Consider the following 19,277-nt stretch of genomic DNA (forward strand, 5'->3'; position numbering starts at 1 on the left):
GCCCATAAAGCAAGTCTCCCCTCTCCATGCCACCGATGTTGTCCAAGGGAAGGGTAAGGACCGATACAGCTTGGCACCAGTGTCGTCGCAGGAGTTGCCAGAACGAGGTTGGATTGCCTTAGGGACTCCAGCTTCGGATTTGACCTCAGGGTTTACTCCTGAAGACTTTCCCATGAGTGGGTATGGCCGCAAGGCAGCGGAGGTTTGAAATCAGAGTTTTCCCTCTCTTAGATCGACTGCCTTCCCAGGCTGACAAACTCCATCTACCTGAACCCATAACTAAACCCCTCTTATTCCAGGTTTCAGGCTTAAAGAATAAATTCTAGATGTTCTCTTACATTACCACAGTGTCCCAAATATTCTTTGCCATATGCTGAGTGCAATTGAAGTTAGGATTGTCTGTTATTCTGTGGTTCTGGCCTAATTGTTTCTCATCATGCTTTAAGAACTGTACTTTTAATTCCCTTCTTGCAGCACTATGGAAAAGCAGCTAATAGTCAAAGATGGGTAGTTCAACTCCTGTTGGAGAATGTTCATTGCTTGAAACTTTGTGGCGTGAAGATTACTTGCATATGTTATCTTATCTGAATGTTAATCAACTCTTGCTGCATGTGAGGATGGACTGCTTAAATATAAAGGACAGGAATTTTGATGCTTATGTGGTAACTTTACTATGTTAAAACAAAAATCAAGGCATGTCACAAAGGTGAAATCAAACACAAATAAGTTGACATATAACCTGATAAGTTGATGTGGCTAACAGATTCCTTAAGTGAATGAAGTGCAGTTGTTAGGGTGGCAGGGTGGAGATTTTCTCTATCAAAGGAGGCGTAAGGTGCTTCTTTCCTCCACGAGCCTACAGGTCACCCTCAGACAAGGTTTAGCTCCAGCTTATCCCCCAGATCAGGGTCATGTGAAGCCACGGGAGCAGAGGGTGAATGGTCAAGTGAGTAGCTGGTACATATCACAAGTCATGGTTATGCGATCACTGATGCATGATATTGATAATGCCTGGGGTCACCCATCTTGTAAAGACACTGTCCAGAAGAAGACAATGGGCAAACCACTTCTGTAGAATAATTTTCCAAAGACAATCAAGGTCATGGAAAGACTATGATCACCCATGTCATACAACATGGCACATAATGAACAAACAATTGTTATAGTCAATCCTCAGTTATTCAGAATATGGAGTGAAGCACCTCTGTGGAGAGTCGAGAAAAATGTAAATGTGATATAAAGTATCATGTGTATTAAATGCATTAAAAGGCATAAGACATCTTGCATAATACTCAGTCATAGTTTATTTAAATCATAGATCTTGTTTGCTCTAGATATTTTACAGTGGCATCTTTTTCCAGCTTCTTAAGTATCCATGCTGTTTCTATTCAATGGTCAAAACCATATGTCCCCAATTATGGGTCTGTGCAGGCAAAATTACAACCTAGTATGACTCAAGAATAATACAGTACTGTACTCTATAAATGTGCTTCCTAGAAATTGTACTCACACTTTAATGTACACATTCCGTATTCCACTGCACTTTTAGTCTACTTTTCAAGTACTTTCTGGAGGCCAGCTTTTAAACCTAGAAGTGCAAACCTTTTAAAATGACAGAGCGCTGTTCCTGAAATGTTGCACAGCTAACTTGTTAACTGGTAAATCAGCACTCAGTAAATCATGATTCCACTGTATTTTAAAATAATTAAACCTTTTGGCATGTTATAAAGGCTGTTGTTGACTGTAAATGGATCCTTCATTTAAGTTGTCTTTGGAATTTACCTTCTTGCATTTTCTATGCCGGCAAAGGATAATATTATACACTTTTTAGAGTTTCTGTGCTGCTAATACATAAAAAGATGTGGCTACAACTGTGAAGTATAAATAATCACAGTATATTGTTATCTACGTTAGAGTTGAAGCAAGAATATTTGGAATTGACTTCATATCTTCAAATTCCTCTTGCAGCTGCTCTTGGGGTATGAAAGCGGAACAGTTGTACTGTGGGACGTCAGGTCAAAGAGGGCAGATTTTAGATTTTATTATGATGAGGTGAGTAAAATCTTTATGTTGGGGAAGCATGAAATTGTTGTTTGAATTGTTATGACAACGTATTTAGACTGTGTCTATCAATATCTTTTACAAAGTTTTTATTTTATGGATTGTGCAAAATTGATGTTTTATGTTGCTGAACAATTGGTACGAGCAGCAGAGGAGTTTGTAATTCTCTGTATAAAGTTACCATGCTGTTGATAGCCTGTTTAGCATTATCTAGAGAGACTGAAATTTGTTAAATTCCCTAGAGGGCTACAGCAAAAAAAGATAGTAGTTTGTGTACAGTAATTTGATCATATCAGTCAGTGCATGTAGTCCCAGAAGAAGACTACAAGTGCTGTAACGACTTCAGTAAAAATATTTCAAGATTGTTAAAATGGAGAAAAAGTAATATTTTTCCATTTACATTTTAACACTAATGACTTTATTATGTGAACTATTTAGCAAAACACTTAAGTGTTTTTAAAGATGGATTTGATGCAAGGCAAATTCATAATGAGAGAAATTTTTATTCAGTGCTTTAAGTCTGTCCTAGTTAAACATCTGAATATATGGTCAAAATGGGCAGGTGCTAATAATATTCAAACTTGTGAATCTTAAATTTCCAGGATTTATTATAGTAGGAGATTCTGATATGGACAGTAGAATAAATGAAATACTTATTCATTTTATATAGGGTGTACATAATTACAAAATATTATATGACAAGTACTTGCAATTACTTTGTAGCAGTGCAAAGTTGAATTAGGAAACAATCAAACAGTAAATAATTATTCCAAAGATTTTTGTATGAATTAAAAACAAGTAGCTGGAAAACATCAGCAGAAAATGAAGCACCAGTGGAGAGTTAGGATGGTTAACAAGGGTCGTGCTGAATCCAGATTCAACTCAGATTCGCTTCCCAAGGCCTCATCCATCCATACGGAGTCAGAATACAGAAAGCTGAATTCACTGATCGTCTGCAACTGACGAGCATCTTGCAAAGGAGGGAGGGCTTTGCACTGCAAGCAGGTTTCATGTAGCACAAATTAAAGCCACACCTGTAGAACGCCTTGTCATTGATTGTCAACTTTAAAAAGCTGTAAAAAGATTTAAAAGTTTTTAAACATGCAGTTTGCAAACAGTTAAGGACGCTCTGCATCATTGAAAGCTTGCAGCCCCTCAAACAGACTTTATCTGTTAGACTCTTGAACTGACCTCTTGTAAGAAAGATGGAATCTCAAGCTGACAATTTACCTTGCACTTTATTGTTTACTTGCATTGCACTTTCTCTGTAACTTTTACACTTTGATTTGAACTGATGTTCAAGACAAGCTTTGTATTCTGTCTTGGTACATGTGACAATAATTAACCAATACCAATAATAAAGAATACAAAACTCATCATCAATAATTTTTAAAGATTAACATTGCACACTTTCTGTGCGTCACATCCTTACCTTGCTAGCGCTGAAGCCATCAAAAAGTAACATGATGTGGAGCACACTGCTATATTGGAGGAACAGAAAATTCATCTCCATCTTCCAGGGTAGAGACCAGAAGACAATGTATAAAAAGAGATTAATCAGGTTTGCAGTTTTCCCAGTGGTGCGAGCTATTTTTTGACCACATCCACTTTGTCTTGAACATTCCACTGTGAAATTTGGAAATATGCTGCTGGACCCAGTCCTTGAATGGATACGCAGAACATAATTTAATAACATGACAAAGAGAAGTCTCCCTTGAGCTAACTTCACATTTCAATAGGACTATATTTCTGTGCTGATTTCCATATCCTCTGAATTCTTGTGCTCAGTCTTGATTATGATCAATGACCAAAGTAAAAGATTCCAATGATTTAGGCCAGTGGTTCTCAACCTTTTTCTGCTTGTGCCCTGTTTGTGACTTTCATTTTACTTCTTTTGCCCCTGGTCTCCATAGTCTCCATTAGATGCTGAAGTTTTTTTTTGGTCAACTGCATGGATTATTCTAACATACAGTCAATTTTTATGTTATAAAAGGTTATGTTTTAAAAGGTTATAATGTTATAGGTATATATGAAAACTGTTTTCAAAGTTTTGAATAGGATACTTTATAATATACCATATATATAATAATATTCTTTCAACCAGCAACAAAAAGCACTTAAACTTTATGAATCTAGTGAGGCCCTTGTGACTGATGCAAACTAGCAAGTTTTTAAGTATCTAGTAACTACTTGATTGAAGATATGCAAAGATCACCTCTTTTCGCAACATCAAGATGGTTATGAGCTTTTGATAAATGTAGAGCTTGACTAAAACCACATTCAACTAGATAAGAGATGGGAAATCCAATTAAAAACAACTTTGCTTCCTCCTAGAGCTGTGGAAACTTATTTTGAATTTCACTAGTTGTTCAAAACTTTTGCTTGCCACATATAAATTTTGTCTGAGCTGTTATATCACCCTGGAGCTCAATAAGACATTCTTGCAATGTGTTGTCAACATTATTCACATTCACCTCAAATATCATGACTATTTCAGTAAAATAGTAAACTTACCATGACCCACTGAGACAGTTCTGTGGCCCCTATGAAATCCAGCACTGCCCCAAGTAAGACAAAAGGCCTACATTGAGAACCACTGATTTAAGACATTTTTCCTCATCTTGGCACTAAGTGGCTGACCCTTATCCCAAGCTTTGGTCTCTAATTCTAGATTCAGCAGAGAAAGAAAATTGTCTTGGCATTAATCCCCATCAATCATTCTCAAAATTTTGTATGAAGACAACCCTCTTTATTCTTTTGAACTCCAGCAGGCAGAGACCAATCTTTTGCAACTTGCTTTGTCTAAATATATTCAAATATCTTAAAAGTTATTGTTATGGACATGCTTGGATCTTTAAGATCACTTGTATTTTATGCATCCATTCTTGCTTTCAGATGCTATACCAGACAAAAATGACTGAATAAGAGCTATTCAGACCCCTGACTTCATACACAAGAAAAGCACCTTCCCTAAATGGCAACATGCTGCCAGCTCAAAATAATCAACTGGATTTTCATTATAGTTAAAGAGTGGTTCATAATTCCTGGGCCACTCTCAAAGCGTAATGTAATATCTCCATGAAAGGGTCTTACGGTTCATTATTGCTTGCTGTATTCTACAGAATCTGGTGATCATGTCAATTCACCCCTTGTCAGAGGGTGATAAGAACTCTGAATCAAACTCAGAGAAAGAAGTAGTCATGCCTGCATGCAGGAAGGTACAAATGACATTTGGGCAAGAGTTTATAAATAGAAAATATGAGTTCAGATAGCCATTAGCAGAAGATAATGCATTGTATGATTTTCTTATGGTAGTTACATTATTTGTTATTTGCTCAATAGAACTGATCATTGAACATCTAGATTTCTGGAATGATGAAGGTAAATTACAAATATTTCTTTACAGAATGGAAGGAAATCATTTGGCTCATCAAGTCCATGCCAGCTCTCAGAGTAATCCCAGTAAACCCACTTATTACCATGTAATCTATTCTTTCTGGCAGTCCATCAACTCCACCTGGATTCTTATACCTCCACTCACATCCAGTGCAATTGCAATAATGAATTTCTTTACGCATGGCTCCTCCTCATGATGTGGGAAGGGGACAGGTGTATGCAAATAAAAGTAACTCCATGCAGGATAAAGCTAGAATTGTACCCAGTGGATCATTTTCTGTAATGTTGTGAGTCTGAAATGACTGAAACCCAGCAACTTTCACCATGTATTGTGCTAGGTGTAACCACAGAATTTAATCTCTTGAATCCAAATGACTTAATTTAAAAAAGGCTCATCAATGTCATTATTGGTCGAGTATACTTAATAGCAGTTACTCTGACCTTAACTTTAGATTTCAGCCTTTCTTATTTTGTTGCGATCTCCTTTCATTACTCTGTTGTGGAAGGAATTAGCCAAATTGGATTTGCTTTTCCTGGACAGAAAATACCAAGATAATGTCTCATGTTGTTGGTCAAATGTCTAGGTTATTGCTGTGTTAGATGTCAACTAGTTTAGGATGAAAGATCTTCGCATCACTATCGCTACAGTGTTGTCTGGTTCCATGAGCTGCTGCTTAATGCTCTCATCTATTTGTGATAACACAGTGTGGTGAACTATGTGTGCCTGTCTGGACACGCCCCCTGCTGACTGCTCCTGTGGCTCCTCCCACAGACCCCTGCATAAAGGCGATCGAGGCCTGAGCCCGGCCTCTCAGTCTCCAGGATGTAGTATGGTGGTCACTTACTGCTTGTCCCTTCTTCCAGTCAATAAAAGCCAATATCTCGCCTTTATGTCTCAGAGTGAGTTATTGATGGTGCATCACACAGGGTGAAGTAAATTGCATGAAGACTGTCTTCTGCAATGATGGGGACTTCTAGAATAGGTCACAATTAGACCATAAGACATAGGGACAGAATTAGGCCACCTGACCTATCAAGTCTGCTCCACATTCCATCATGGCTGATTTATTGTCCTTCTCAATCCCAATCTACTGCCTTCTCCCCGTAACCTTTGACACCTTTGTATCATCTGAAAACTTAGTAATAAAGCCATAAATTCTACCATCTGAATATAATGTGAAAAGACGAAGTCCCAATACCAACCCCTATGGAACACCATATGCCACTGGCAACCAAGCAGAATAGGCCCCTTTTATTCTGATTCTTTGCCTCCTACCAATCAGCCAACCTTCTTCCCATGTTAGTATCTTTCCTGTAATAGCATGGGCTCTTATCTTGATCAGCAGCCTGATGCACAGCACCTTGTCAAAGGACTTTTGAAAATCCAAGGACATAGCATCTACATATTCTCCTTTGTCTATCCTGCTTGTATTTTCCTCAGAGAATTTCAACTGGCTGTCAAGCAAGGTTTTCCCTTAAGGAAACCTTGCTGATTTGGACCTCCTTTATTATGCACTTCCAAGCACCCAGAAACCTCATCCTTAATAAAGGACTCCAACATCTTTCCAACCACTGAAGTGAGGCTAATTGGCCCATTACTTCCTTACTTCTGCCTTCCTCCCTTTTTAAAGAGTGGAGTGACATTTGCAAATTTCCAGTCCTCCAATCCTCATGCAAGACTCCCAGAAGTTTAATTTACAAGTTGAGTCTGTGGTAAAGAAGGCAAATGCAATGTTAGCATTTATTTCAAAGGGAATATTAAAAAAAAAAGCAGGGAGATAATTCTGATACTTTATAAGACACTAGTCAGGCTGTACTTTGGAGTATCATCAACAGCTTTGGGCCTCGTATCTCAGAAAGGATGTGTTGTCATTTGAGAGAGTCCAGAGGAGGTTCACAAGGATGATTCCGGGAATGAAGGGGTTAACATATGAAGAGCATTTGCCAGCTTTGGGCCTGTACTCACTGGAATTTAGAAGAATGTAGGAGGATCTCATTGAAACCTACCAAATGTTGAAAGGACTAGATTGGTTTCTACGGTTATATTAATAGCAAAAGGATAGTGAGGGATAAAATTGGTCCCTTAGAGAATCAGAGTGGACAGTTATGTGTGGAGCCGAAAGAGATGAAGGAGATTTTGAACAATTTCTTTTCTTCGGTATTCAATAAGGAGAAGGATATTGAATTGTGTAAGGTAAGGGAAACAAGTAGGGTAGTTATGGAAACTATGATGATTAAAGAAGAGGAAGTACTGGAGCTTTTAAAGAATATAAAAGTGGTAAGTCTCCAGGTCCTAGCAGGATAGTCCCTAGGACCTTGAGGGAAGTTAGTGTAGAAATAGCAAGGGCTCTGACAGAGATATTTCAAATGTCATTAGAAATGGGGATGGTGCCAGAGGATTGGTGTATTGCTCACGTGGTTCCATTGTTTAAAAAGGGTTCTAAGAGTAAACCTAGCAATTATCGGCCTGTAAGTTTGACGTCAGTGGTGGGTAAATTAATGGAAAGTATTCTTAGAAATGGTATATATAATTATCTGGATAGACAAGATCTGATTAGGAACCGTCAACATGGATTTGTGCATGGAAGGTCATGTTTGACAAATCTTTTTGAATTTTTTGAAGAGGTTACTAGGAAAGTTGATGAGGGTAAAGCAGTGGATGTTGTCTATATGGACTTCAGTAAGGCCTTTGACAAGGTTCCACATGGAAGGTTAGTTAGGAAGATTCAATTGTTAGGTATTAATATTGAAGTAGTGAAATGGATTCAACAGTGGCTGGATGGGAGATACCAGAGAGTAGTGGTGGATAACTGTTTGTCAGGTTGGAGGCCGGTGACTAGTGGTGTGCCTCAGGGATCTGTACTGGGTCCAATGTTGTTTGTCATATACATTAATGATCTGGATGATGGGGTGGTAAATGGGATTAGTAAGTACGCAGATGATACTAAGATAGGTGGCGTTGTGGATAATGAAGTAGGTTTTCAAAGCTTGCAGAGAGATTTAGGCTAGTTAGAAGAGTGGGCTGAAAGATGGCAGATGGAGTTTAATGCTGATAAGTGTGAGATGCTACATTTTGGTAGGAATAATCCAAATAGGACATACATGGTAAATGGTAGGGCATTGAGGAATGCAGTAGAATAGAGTGATCTGGGAATAATGGTGCATAGTTCCCTGAAGGTGGAATCTCATGTGGATAGAGTGGTGAAGAAAGCTTTTGGTATGTTGGCCTTTATAAATCAGAGCATTGAGTATAGGAGTTGGGGTGCAATGTTAAAATTGTACAAGGCATTGGTGAGACCAAATTTGGAGTATTGTGTACAGTTCTGGTCACTGAATTATAGGAAAGATGTCAAAAAAAAATAGAGAGAGTACAGAGGAGATTTAAGTTGCAGAGAAAGGTTGAACAAGTTAGGTCTTTATTCTTTGGAGCGTAGAAGGTTGAGGGGGGACTTGATAGAGGTATTTAAAGTTATGAGGGGATAGATAGATTTGATGTGGATAGGCTTTTTCCATTGACAGTAGGGGAGATTCAAACAGGACATGGGTTGAGAGTTAAGGGGCAGAAGTTTAGGGGTTAACACGAGGGGGAACTTCTTTACTCAGAGAGTGGTAGCTGTGTGGAATGAGCTTCCTGTAGTAGTGGTAGCGGCAGGTTCGATTTTGTCATTTAAAAAAAATTGTATAGGTATATGGACAAGAAAGGAATGGAGGGTTATGGGCTTGAGTGCAGGTCTGTGGGACTAGGTGAGAGTAGAGCGTTTGGCGCAGACTAGAGGAGTCGAGATGGCCTGTTTCTGTGCTGTAATTGTTATAAGGTTATATGGGTAGATGCGGAGAGGATGTTTCCTATGGTGGGGGTATTCAGAGCTGGAGGGCACAGCCTCAAAATTGAGGGGTGACCTTTTAGAGCAGAGTTAAGGAGGAATTTTTCTTTTAGCCAGAGAGTAGTGAATCTGTGGAATGCTCTGCCACAGACTGCGGTGAAGGCCAAGTCTGCAAGTATAAAGTTGATTGGTTAGGGCATCAAAGGATATGGTGAGAAGGCAGGTGTATAGGGTTGAGTGAGATCTGGGATCAGCCATGATGCAATGGCGGAACTGACTGATGGGCTGAATGGCCTAATTCTGCTCCTATATCTTATGATTCTATGGTCAAACCATTCCAGAAGCTAGAGATTCTTGAAATATCATGACTAATGTCACAACAGTCTCTTCAGCTACCTCTTTCAGAACTCTTGGGTGTAGTCTATCTGGTCCAAGTGACTTATCCACCTAAAGACCTTTCACCTTCTCAAGTACCTTCTCCTTAGTAATAGCAACTGCACTCACTTCTGCCCCCATCTCACTTGAATTTCTGGCATATTGCTAGTTGTCTTCCATTGTGAAGTCTTGATGAAAAATCCTTTTTATACAGGTTATACTTTCACCAGAAGAGATCCCAATGATCTAGAAATCTGAAACCATCTACCTAGCAATTCTCCCTAAATGTGATTACAAGCAGTGTAGTTTAAGATTTACCATCTACTTGGCAGTTCTCTGGAAGCGTGGTTGTGAGCAGTTTCTGTACCTTGCTGGTTCTCTGTTGTTATAATGACTATATTTTTAAAGTTTTCCTGACTTGTTAGATTGACCACTACCATTCATAAATACTTTTAGATACTTGATCTAATCTGTTGGTTTGCATACAAGGTTAGCTTTGTCTCTTGCTTGTTGCTTCCATTGCAAAGAATGCATGTGATCATGTAGCTTCCAATTGTGAGCACATCATTTTACATATTCTGATTTTGCTTTGCTGTCCTTGTCTCAGTATGGTGAAGCTTATTCCTCTGCTGCTGAGGGCCCATGCACTCTATTAAAACACAGTTTCGTGCTCCTGGAGTTGTTATGAATCTATCCCCTTAACATGATGGAGGATGTCATCAGTGTGAAATTTCCATAAAGATTGTGCTATCATGGCCATATGTTGACTGTAGATTGACAAGAACAAGGTCACACTAATTCCATGCTTCTCTCTCCTCATCTGCAAATCAATTTCAGCAGCCACATCCATTATGGGTCAATCAGCGATAGAGACAGCAAGGCACTTTTGGTGTTGAAAACTGAAGTACTCCACAGCGTATTTACTGCCTTTGCTTCTCTCTAGTTCCAAGTTATGTTCAGTACTGAAGTACTGTTTGGTCAGCTGAGGTAGGGGTGGGGATGGTGAGAGCTGTTAGTTGGTAATTATGTGGAAAGCTCCTTTCCTGCATTTAGCCTAGTACCATGACACATCATGGGGTCTAATCAAAATTGAGGACTCCAAAGGCACCTGTTCCAGCAACTACTATACCACTTACTCTAGTGAGTCATTTCTTCCAGTGGAACAGTGCACGACAAGTAATGGTGCAGGAAAAATTTGAAACAGTATGGTGTCATATGAAGCTGCAGCTTGACCAGACTGTGGGACAGCTTTTACAATGTAGGCACATCTCCAAAGCACTTTGGAGGATCAACTGAACTGGATGTCCCTTTGCTTTCTTCAGATGTGGTGCATGGTCAATACCAGATTATCGTCTAGTTTTGTTATGCTTAAATTAACAATTTAAGTGGTTTGTTGGTCACTTCAGAAGATGGACATGTATAGTCAATATTAACTAGAATAGCAGATGATTTTGCTAATTATATTTATGAACATTTTTAAAATTTCCATTTAATACTTCCACAGTTGTCAATTATGACAATATCCTTCGTTGCCAATTTGCCAATTTTTAACACAAGCACACATTTTTAGCACTGTCTTCTGTATTTACAAGATGTAGCTCAAACTAAGGTAGGAATGGTTGCTAATAGGGTCTAAATAAAAAAATTCTGGGAAAGTATACAGGTAATTGGAATGGTAGTAGAGTTTAAAATATTCTAGTTTAGATTTGGAAAATAGTTTATTTTTAAATACGAAGGTAACTTCAAAGCAGGGAAGGAGTTTTTACAAATAGCCCCATGATAATTTCAGGTATGTTCTAATAATCTAATTAAAGCAACTACAAAACTACTCTGATTCCAGTAAATTAATTGGAAAAACTAGATATAGCATATCCAGAAATTTAACCACTATTTAATTTTGATATAAAAGAAGTGGAATCCTTCGCTGATGCCTTCGCTGTTATTTTGGGAGATTCAACCAGGCCAGCTTGAAAAATACTTGACTGGTAAAATTTCATTTTGGTGAGATTAAGTGAAAAAAGCACTGATAAATTAAAAAGGGTAACACTGTGCAAACAATAATTGGGATATAGATTAATTTCCTGGATAAATACAGAAATTCATGTTAAAATTTCACACAATATTATCTGACAAATTTTGGATTAGCATTAATAAAAAATTAAAAAATTAAAGCAAACTATCAAAATATAATTAATAAAGAGTATAGTTGGGAAGAGAAAAGTAAATTTATATTGTACAAGTTGAGAGAAAGTCAGAAGTATTTCTTTCTTTTTCAATCATTTTATTAAGTTTCATATATATATAAAAAAACATAACATAATAATGAATAGAAGTATTTAAAGTAATATTGAAGTATTTTATGCAGCCCATGAACAAAATTATAAAACTAAAATAGCTGCTTTATTAGTTTGTATAAGGTAGCATCACAACCCAACAGAGAAGATTCTTATTCTGTGTGGCCTCATTCAGAGGGTTTTCTGCCCAATGTTGCGATAAATAGAAGCAGCTTTCACATATTACTTACGCTACAGGAGTGATTCTCTTCTCTTTTCTGGCCAGTATTGTTGAATATTAGTAGAATCTACCCAATTTAAGAATCTATTGCTACTCAAAGTTGACGAAACTCAAACTGACTCTGACTTTTGTTTCACTGGTGCAGTTTCCCTTTAATAGAGCGGAGAAAGGATGCTGCTCTGGTTTAAAAATTCGTCTAAAGAAGCATGGCTTTTGACTCCCAATGCTGACCATCTTGCTGACAAATGTACAGTCTGTGGTAAATAAAATCAAAGATCTCAGACTAGATTGCTGTACGAGGGGGACATTAGGACCTGTTGTGTTTTTTGTTTCACGGAATCTTGGATGCCCCCCACCTTTCTGGATGCAGCAATATAGCTTGATGGCTTAATAATTCACTGCTAAGATAAGACTGCTGAGTCAGGCAAAGGCAGAGGAGGTAGAGTATGCTTTATGATCACTCCTTCTGGTGTACAAATGTTGCAGTGCTGTTCCAGTCATGCTCACCCAACCTGGAACACCTGACAATCAAATGCCAGCCATTTTATCTGCCACGAGAGATTTCAGCGATCGTCTTGGTAGCAATGTACATTCCACCTCAAGCCAGTGTAAAACAGGCTCTTATTGACATAATAAATAGGCATGAACCAGTACATCCTGATGCCTTCGCTGTCGTTTTGGGAGATTTCAACCAGGCCAACTTGAAAAAGTCTCTAGATAACTATTACCAACAAATCACCAGTAGAACTGGAGGAATTAACACGCGGGACCACTGTTACACAACAATCACGAGTGCTTACTGTGCTGTCCCACGCTGACACTTTGGTCATCCAGTGGTACTTCTGAGCACAAGCAGAGACTGGACTGCAGCACTAGTCGTAAGGGCAAAGCAAGTTTGGACAAGGGAGGCACAGGAGCGCTTAAGGCAACTGCTTTGAATCAATGGACTGGACTGTAGTCAGAGATACATCTGAGTTTGAATGAGTATGCCAAAGCTGTCACTGACAGGAGGTTCATAGTCTGCTGAGGGCTAGATCTGTGGCATTCAGGACTGTACAAGAAAAGCAGTTACGATTTATGGTGGACTATTTTAAGAGCAAAGGAACAATTCTGTATGAGGTTGGAGGAGGAATTGGATGCATATCAACTCTGGCAGGGTTTGCAGGCCATTATTTCTTATAGAGTGGAACCTAGCATCATGTGTAGCAAAATTAGTGCCTTTTCTGCACGCTTCAAAAGGGAGAATAGAACTACAGCCATGAGAATCCCTGCAGTATCCAGTGATCATTTCATCTTTGTCTTGGAGGCTGAATCAGGCCCTCTTTCAAGAGGGTGAACCTTTGCAAACCCCAGTGGAGTACCTAGTAGAGCTCTGAAAATGTGTGCCAACCATTTCGTGGGTGTGTTTAGAGACAGTTTCAACATGTCATTGCTACAGATGGAAGTTCCCACCTGCTTCAGAAGAGCAACAATTGTACCAGCACCCACAAAGATCAGAGTGAACTGCCTCAATGTCTTTCATCCAGTAGCACTCACATCTATGGTGCTGAAGTGCTTTGAAAGGTTGGTTATGGCTAGGATTAACTCCTGTCTCAGCAAAGATCTAGATCCACTGCAATTTGCCAGTCTCCATATTAGGTCTACGGGGATGCAATCTCATTGGTGCTTCACACAGTCACGGATCACCTGAACACTGCTAATACCATGTCAGGGTGTTATTTATTGACAACAGCCCAGCGTTTAACACAGTGATTTCCACAGTTATGATCGCAAAGGTCCAAAGCCTGGGCCTCTGTACCTTCTCTTCAATTTAGCCCTTGGCTTCCTAACCAGAAGATCACAATCTGTGGAGGTGGAAAATAACATCTCCACCTCGCTGACAAATAACACAGGCACACCTCAAGGTTGTGTGCTTATCCCACTGCTCTACTCTCTCTACACCCTGGCTGTGTGGCTAGGCACTGCTCAAATGCCATCTACAAATTTACTGACAACAGAACAATTTTTGCCAGAATTTCAGATGGTGATCAAAAGGCATACAGAAGCAAGAAAGAGCAGCGGGTTGAATGGTGTTGTAGCAATAGCCTTGCACTCAGCATCAGTAAAACCAAATAAGTGATTGTAGACTTTAGGAAGGGTAAGTCGAGGGAACACACACCAGTCCTCACAGAGGGATCAGAAGTGAAAAGAGTGAATGTTTTCAAGTTTCTGGGTATCAGCATCTGTAAGGGTCTAATCTGGCCCCAACGTACCAATGCAGTTAGTAAGAAGGCACAACAGCAGTTATATTAGGAGTTTGAAGAAATTTGGTTTGTCACCAAGGATGCTCAGGAATTTCTGCAGATGTCCTGTGGAAGTATTCTAGCTGGCTGCATCGTTGTCTGGTATATGTGTGCTTTTATACGGGAACAAAATAAGGGTGTTGTAACTTTAGTCAGTTCCATCATGGGCACTAGCCTCCATAGTATCCAGGGCATCTTCAAGGAGTGATGCCTCAAAAAGGCGGTATCCATCATTAAATGCCCCATCACCCAGGATGTGCCTCGTAGTCATTGTTGCCATTAGGAAGAAGGTACAGGAGCCTGAATGCACACACTCAATGATTCTGCCATCCGATTTCCAAATGGACATTGAATCCATAAATACTACCCCACTGCTTTTTTATATTTCTATTTTTGCACCACTACTTTACTGATACAAACTCGCGTGCTTAAATCTCCCTTCCCATGGGTCCCTGCGACCAGCGGGGCAGACGAGACATCAGACCCGAGTGGGCCGCGCGTCTGCCTGCGGCTCCTGATGGCGGTTCGAGTCCCGTGTGTGTGGACCTAACACCATATTAGGTATAAATAAACTTTCATCTCAAAAAGATCTCTTGGCCAGTCAGGAATCTGGCTACAGTTAAAAGATGAGGACCCTTTGATATCAAACCCTGCATACTGATCTAATAATCAATGAATACAAGTTTTAAAGTCCATCAGAAGAAAAACCTGTTTTACCACAAAATCTTTAGCCAACCACAGACCATCATTGAACTCTTCAGTCAAATCACAAACATTCTTGCCTCAAAGCAAAATTATTTCATATAGCATAATCGTTGTTCAAATATATTAGCTCTATTTTGTGAATGATTTAATTTTTGAACTGTACACAGATATTTACAAAGTGGCATCATTTGAGTCAAAGGACTGGTATACTATTCTTATCCATCCATACTGCACACTTTGAATTTGTTATATCTTGGAAATCTCTCAATAGTGTGGAGGAAAAAAACAGGAAAACGTGCTTTAAATGTGCAATACTGTACGTGTGGTTGGAGGCACAGCATGAAGATTCAAATATGTGAACAAATGTGTCCCCTTTATTGTTCATCTGTCAGGTATCCAGGGAGAAGGGTACCAGAAAAAGACAGAGATGAGCTCATGCCAAATGGGGACTCAGTAAAATGAGTAAAGAATGTCTTGTGAAAAGGTTACAGAGTTGCAAGGCTGAATGCATAAGTGAATGCAGAACTTGGTTGATCAAATTAACTATCTGGTTAAAATTACTTCTATGTCATGCCTAGGTTACGAAACCAACAACAGGATACTGTTTCAGCTACGTAATACATGTTTTTAACTTATTGAATTCTAATAGAACGTTTTTGTTACCTAGGTGGGGAATAAAATTTAGTGTGTATGGGTAGATTATATTTAATTTTTATCTATGTTTGTTGAATATAAGATGCAAGATTACAGAAATCTGCAACAAGTATTATGTTGTTTTAAGGACACGGTGAATCATTATAAATACCCAAAATATACTGTACAATGTACTCACTTTAACTTTATTCTTAGGCTATCCATTCTATCAGCTGGCATCATGAAGGGAAGCAATTCATGTGCAGCCACTCAGATGGTAGTTTGACACTTTGGAACTTGAAAAGCCCAAACAAACCTTTTCAGCTAATAGTACCACATGGTAAGCACTTGTGAAAACCAGTCGGTGAGTGATGGTGTACTTTGCATTAATTTGTATAATGTCACATAAAAAATAATTGCAAAATGGTGTACAACACTTATAAAAGAATTTGTTGTTTCTTATATTAAATGAATACATTCCAATAGAATATAAGTTTGTTTAGTCTACCCTCTTGGAGCAAACAGGAAATAAGTTAACTTGTGCCAGTAAAGTTATGCAGTATGAAGGCACATCATATCTCACTTACTCAGGATCAAGCCGTCAAAGGATTTTGATTGTTAGTCTCTTCGTGGTTTATAACAACAAATGGCTTTTGAAGGGAGAGCAGTGATCAGGGTGGGAAGTGACTTGAAGAGGATAGGAATTAAATTATCTTGAAGAAATAGGTATTAGAGGAAGGGAGAGCAGTATCTGTCTATGTTTGCTCCATATCCAAGAGAGTGTTTCTTTAAATTTACCTTTTTAGAGTTGGCTTTCAGCCAGCAATTTTAGGGTTGCTGGTTAGGCTACCGGTAGACCATGTCTTCCTGAATGTATTTGGCCGAGGGATTTTGCAAAGGGAATTTCAAGAAGTTATTAGGCTCTGAATTTGTATTAGCAGAGGCAAGAACCTACTTTTCATGGACAGAAAGATGATCAGGAAAAAAAGGAGGTATGTGTTAGATATAGGCAGCTGGAGGCAAGCAAGTCCCTTGAGTATGAGAGACGTAGCAGAACACCAAAGAAGGAGATCAGATAGTGGAGGGAGGGCAAAAGGGCACACAGGCTATTCTTGGCAGAGAAGACAAAAAAAATCCAAGATATTCTCTAAGTATATTAGAGTAACAGGGTAATTAGGAAGGAAGGAAGTCCTTCATGAGCCAGTGTGGTCGTCTATGCTTGGAACCACTGAGGATGGTTGAGGTCTCAGATGAATGCATTTAATATGAAGAAAGTCAGAGCACGTTGAGAATTTGGGGAAAGAGAGCAGAGATGTCCTGAAGCATATCAACATTGATTTTGAGGTGCATACGAATGGATAAATTACCAAGGCATGACCAATTGCACCAAGATGTTGTGAAAAGCAAGGAAAGAAATTGCATGGGGCTAACTGAAGCCTCCATAGCCACAGGTGAGGTAGCCAGAAGACTGGATGATGGCTAATGATTATATAATAATAAGTCAAATTGCAATTTACTTTATTTAATAACAAGCCAGAAAACTACCAGCCAATGCAGACTATTCACTAGGGAAAGTTACTGGATGGGATTATGAGAAACAGGATCTATCTGCTTTTGGAAAGGCAAAGAATGATATGGGATTCTCAGTAGATCTCATGAATTTAATTGAGTTTATTGAAAAGGCGACCAGGAGGATTAACAAGGACAGGACGGTAGACATTGTCCACTTAGTGTTTGACAAAGTAGGCTGGTCCAGAAGGTTAAGTCATACAAGCTCCATTCAAAACTACAAAATTGGCTTGGTGGAAAGAGACATAAGGATTTGTGCTGGGTCCACTCTTGTGCGTTGATTTGGATGAGAATTTATAGGAGGTGCCATGATCCACTTTTTGAAACATAGAAACACAGAAAACCTACAGCACAATATAGGCTCTTTGACCGAACATGCCAGATATGTCCTTACCTTAGAAATTACCTAGGGTTACCCATAGCCCTTTATTTTTCTAAGCTCCATGTAGCTATCCATGAGTCTCTTAAAAGACCCTGTCATATCCGCCCCCACCACCATTGCCAGCAGCCCATTCCACGCACTCACCACTCTCTGAGTAAAAAACTTACCCCAGACATCTACTTTCAAGCACCTTAAAACTCTGCGCTCTCATGCTAACCTCTTCTGCCCTGGGAAAAAGCCTGTGACTATCCACACAATCAGTGCCTCTCATCATCTTATACACCTCTATCAGGTCACCTCTCATCCTCTGTCACACCAAGGAGAAAAGGCCAAGTTCATTCAACCTATTCTCATAAGGCATGCTCCCCAATCCAGGCAACATCCTTGTAAATCTCCTCTGCACCCTTTCTATGGTTTCAACAACCTTCCTGTAGTGAGGTGACCAGAATTGAGCACAATATTCCAAATGGGGTCTGACCAGGGTCCTTTATAGCTGTTTGGTGAACTGAAAAAGGTTTTCTAAGATTTCGGCAGGATCTGGATCAACAGGGAAAGTGAGCAAAGGAATAGCAGATGTAATTTAAGACTGACAAAAGTTAGGTGATAAGTTTTGGGAAGATAAACAGGATAGCATGTATACAGTAAATGACAGCGCCTTAGGGAGTGTTGTTGAACAGAGAGATTCAGGAGTACAAGAACAGTGTTCACCTGGAATATTTGTGTAGATCTGATCATCATACTATAGGAAAGATGTAGTCAGCCAGAAAGAGTGCAGAAAAGATTGCAGACAATGCCATTGCTGGGACCAGAGAAGAGTTACAAGGTGAGACTAGATGGGCCGGGACTGTTTTCCATAGAGCAAAGGAGGTTGATTGGTGGCCTTTTCAGGAGTATACAAAATCTTAAAAGATTTAAAGGACACCTGAAAAACATTTTACACAGAGGGTGGTAGGTATATGGAACGAGCTGCCAGAGGAAGTGGTAGAAGTGGGTGCAATTATAATTTTGTAAAGACATTTGGACAGGCACATGGATAGGAAGGGTTGAGAGGAATATGGCCTAAATGCAGCCAAAGAGGACTAGTTTGGGAAAGCACCTTGGTCAGCATGGATGAATCTGTGCCATGTAACTCTATGACAGCCTCTTTTTCTGCCTCACCAGTTATAATAGATATTTAATTGCTGTCAGCCTTCCCTATAGTTATACAACATTCAGGGAGAGACAGATTAGAAAGAAGACATTTTGGGATCATATACGGCAACATTGAGTATTTACTTTTTAACCCTAATCCCAGAATTAGCTGCTGATTTAAAAAATTAGAGCTTGGCATCTTGGTATATTTGTTGACATAGTATGTTTAAAAATTTGGTTGCTGGCTATTCAAAAATGAGGACTTTGTTAGGTAAGGACATCCAGAAGTGAGGAACTAAGATTCAAGTACAGATTAACTTTAATTGTTTGGTTATATGATACATAAATGCTTTGCTTCATGTAATGAATTTTTATGTTTTGCAAAATTGTGCAAATTATATTGCT

At 39.1% G+C, this 19,277-nt stretch overlaps 1 protein-coding gene across 1 annotated transcript in view; it reads left to right on the forward strand.

Moving 5' to 3' along the window:
* The window catches only part of stxbp5l (syntaxin binding protein 5L), a 353,464-nt gene that overhangs the window by 162,819 nt on the left and 171,368 nt on the right, over positions 1 to 19,277 (forward strand). The window contains exons 7-8 of the mRNA XM_059968451.1: positions 1,969 to 2,052; positions 16,007 to 16,130. Of these exons, the coding sequence (XP_059824434.1) occupies positions 1,969 to 2,052; positions 16,007 to 16,130 (208 nt within the window). The remainder of the gene's footprint in view (positions 1 to 1,968; positions 2,053 to 16,006; positions 16,131 to 19,277) is intronic.

This window comes from Hypanus sabinus, chromosome 4, assembly GCF_030144855.1.
Source record: "Hypanus sabinus isolate sHypSab1 chromosome 4, sHypSab1.hap1, whole genome shotgun sequence".
In the NCBI taxonomy this organism is placed as follows: Eukaryota; Metazoa; Chordata; class Chondrichthyes; order Myliobatiformes; family Dasyatidae; genus Hypanus; species Hypanus sabinus.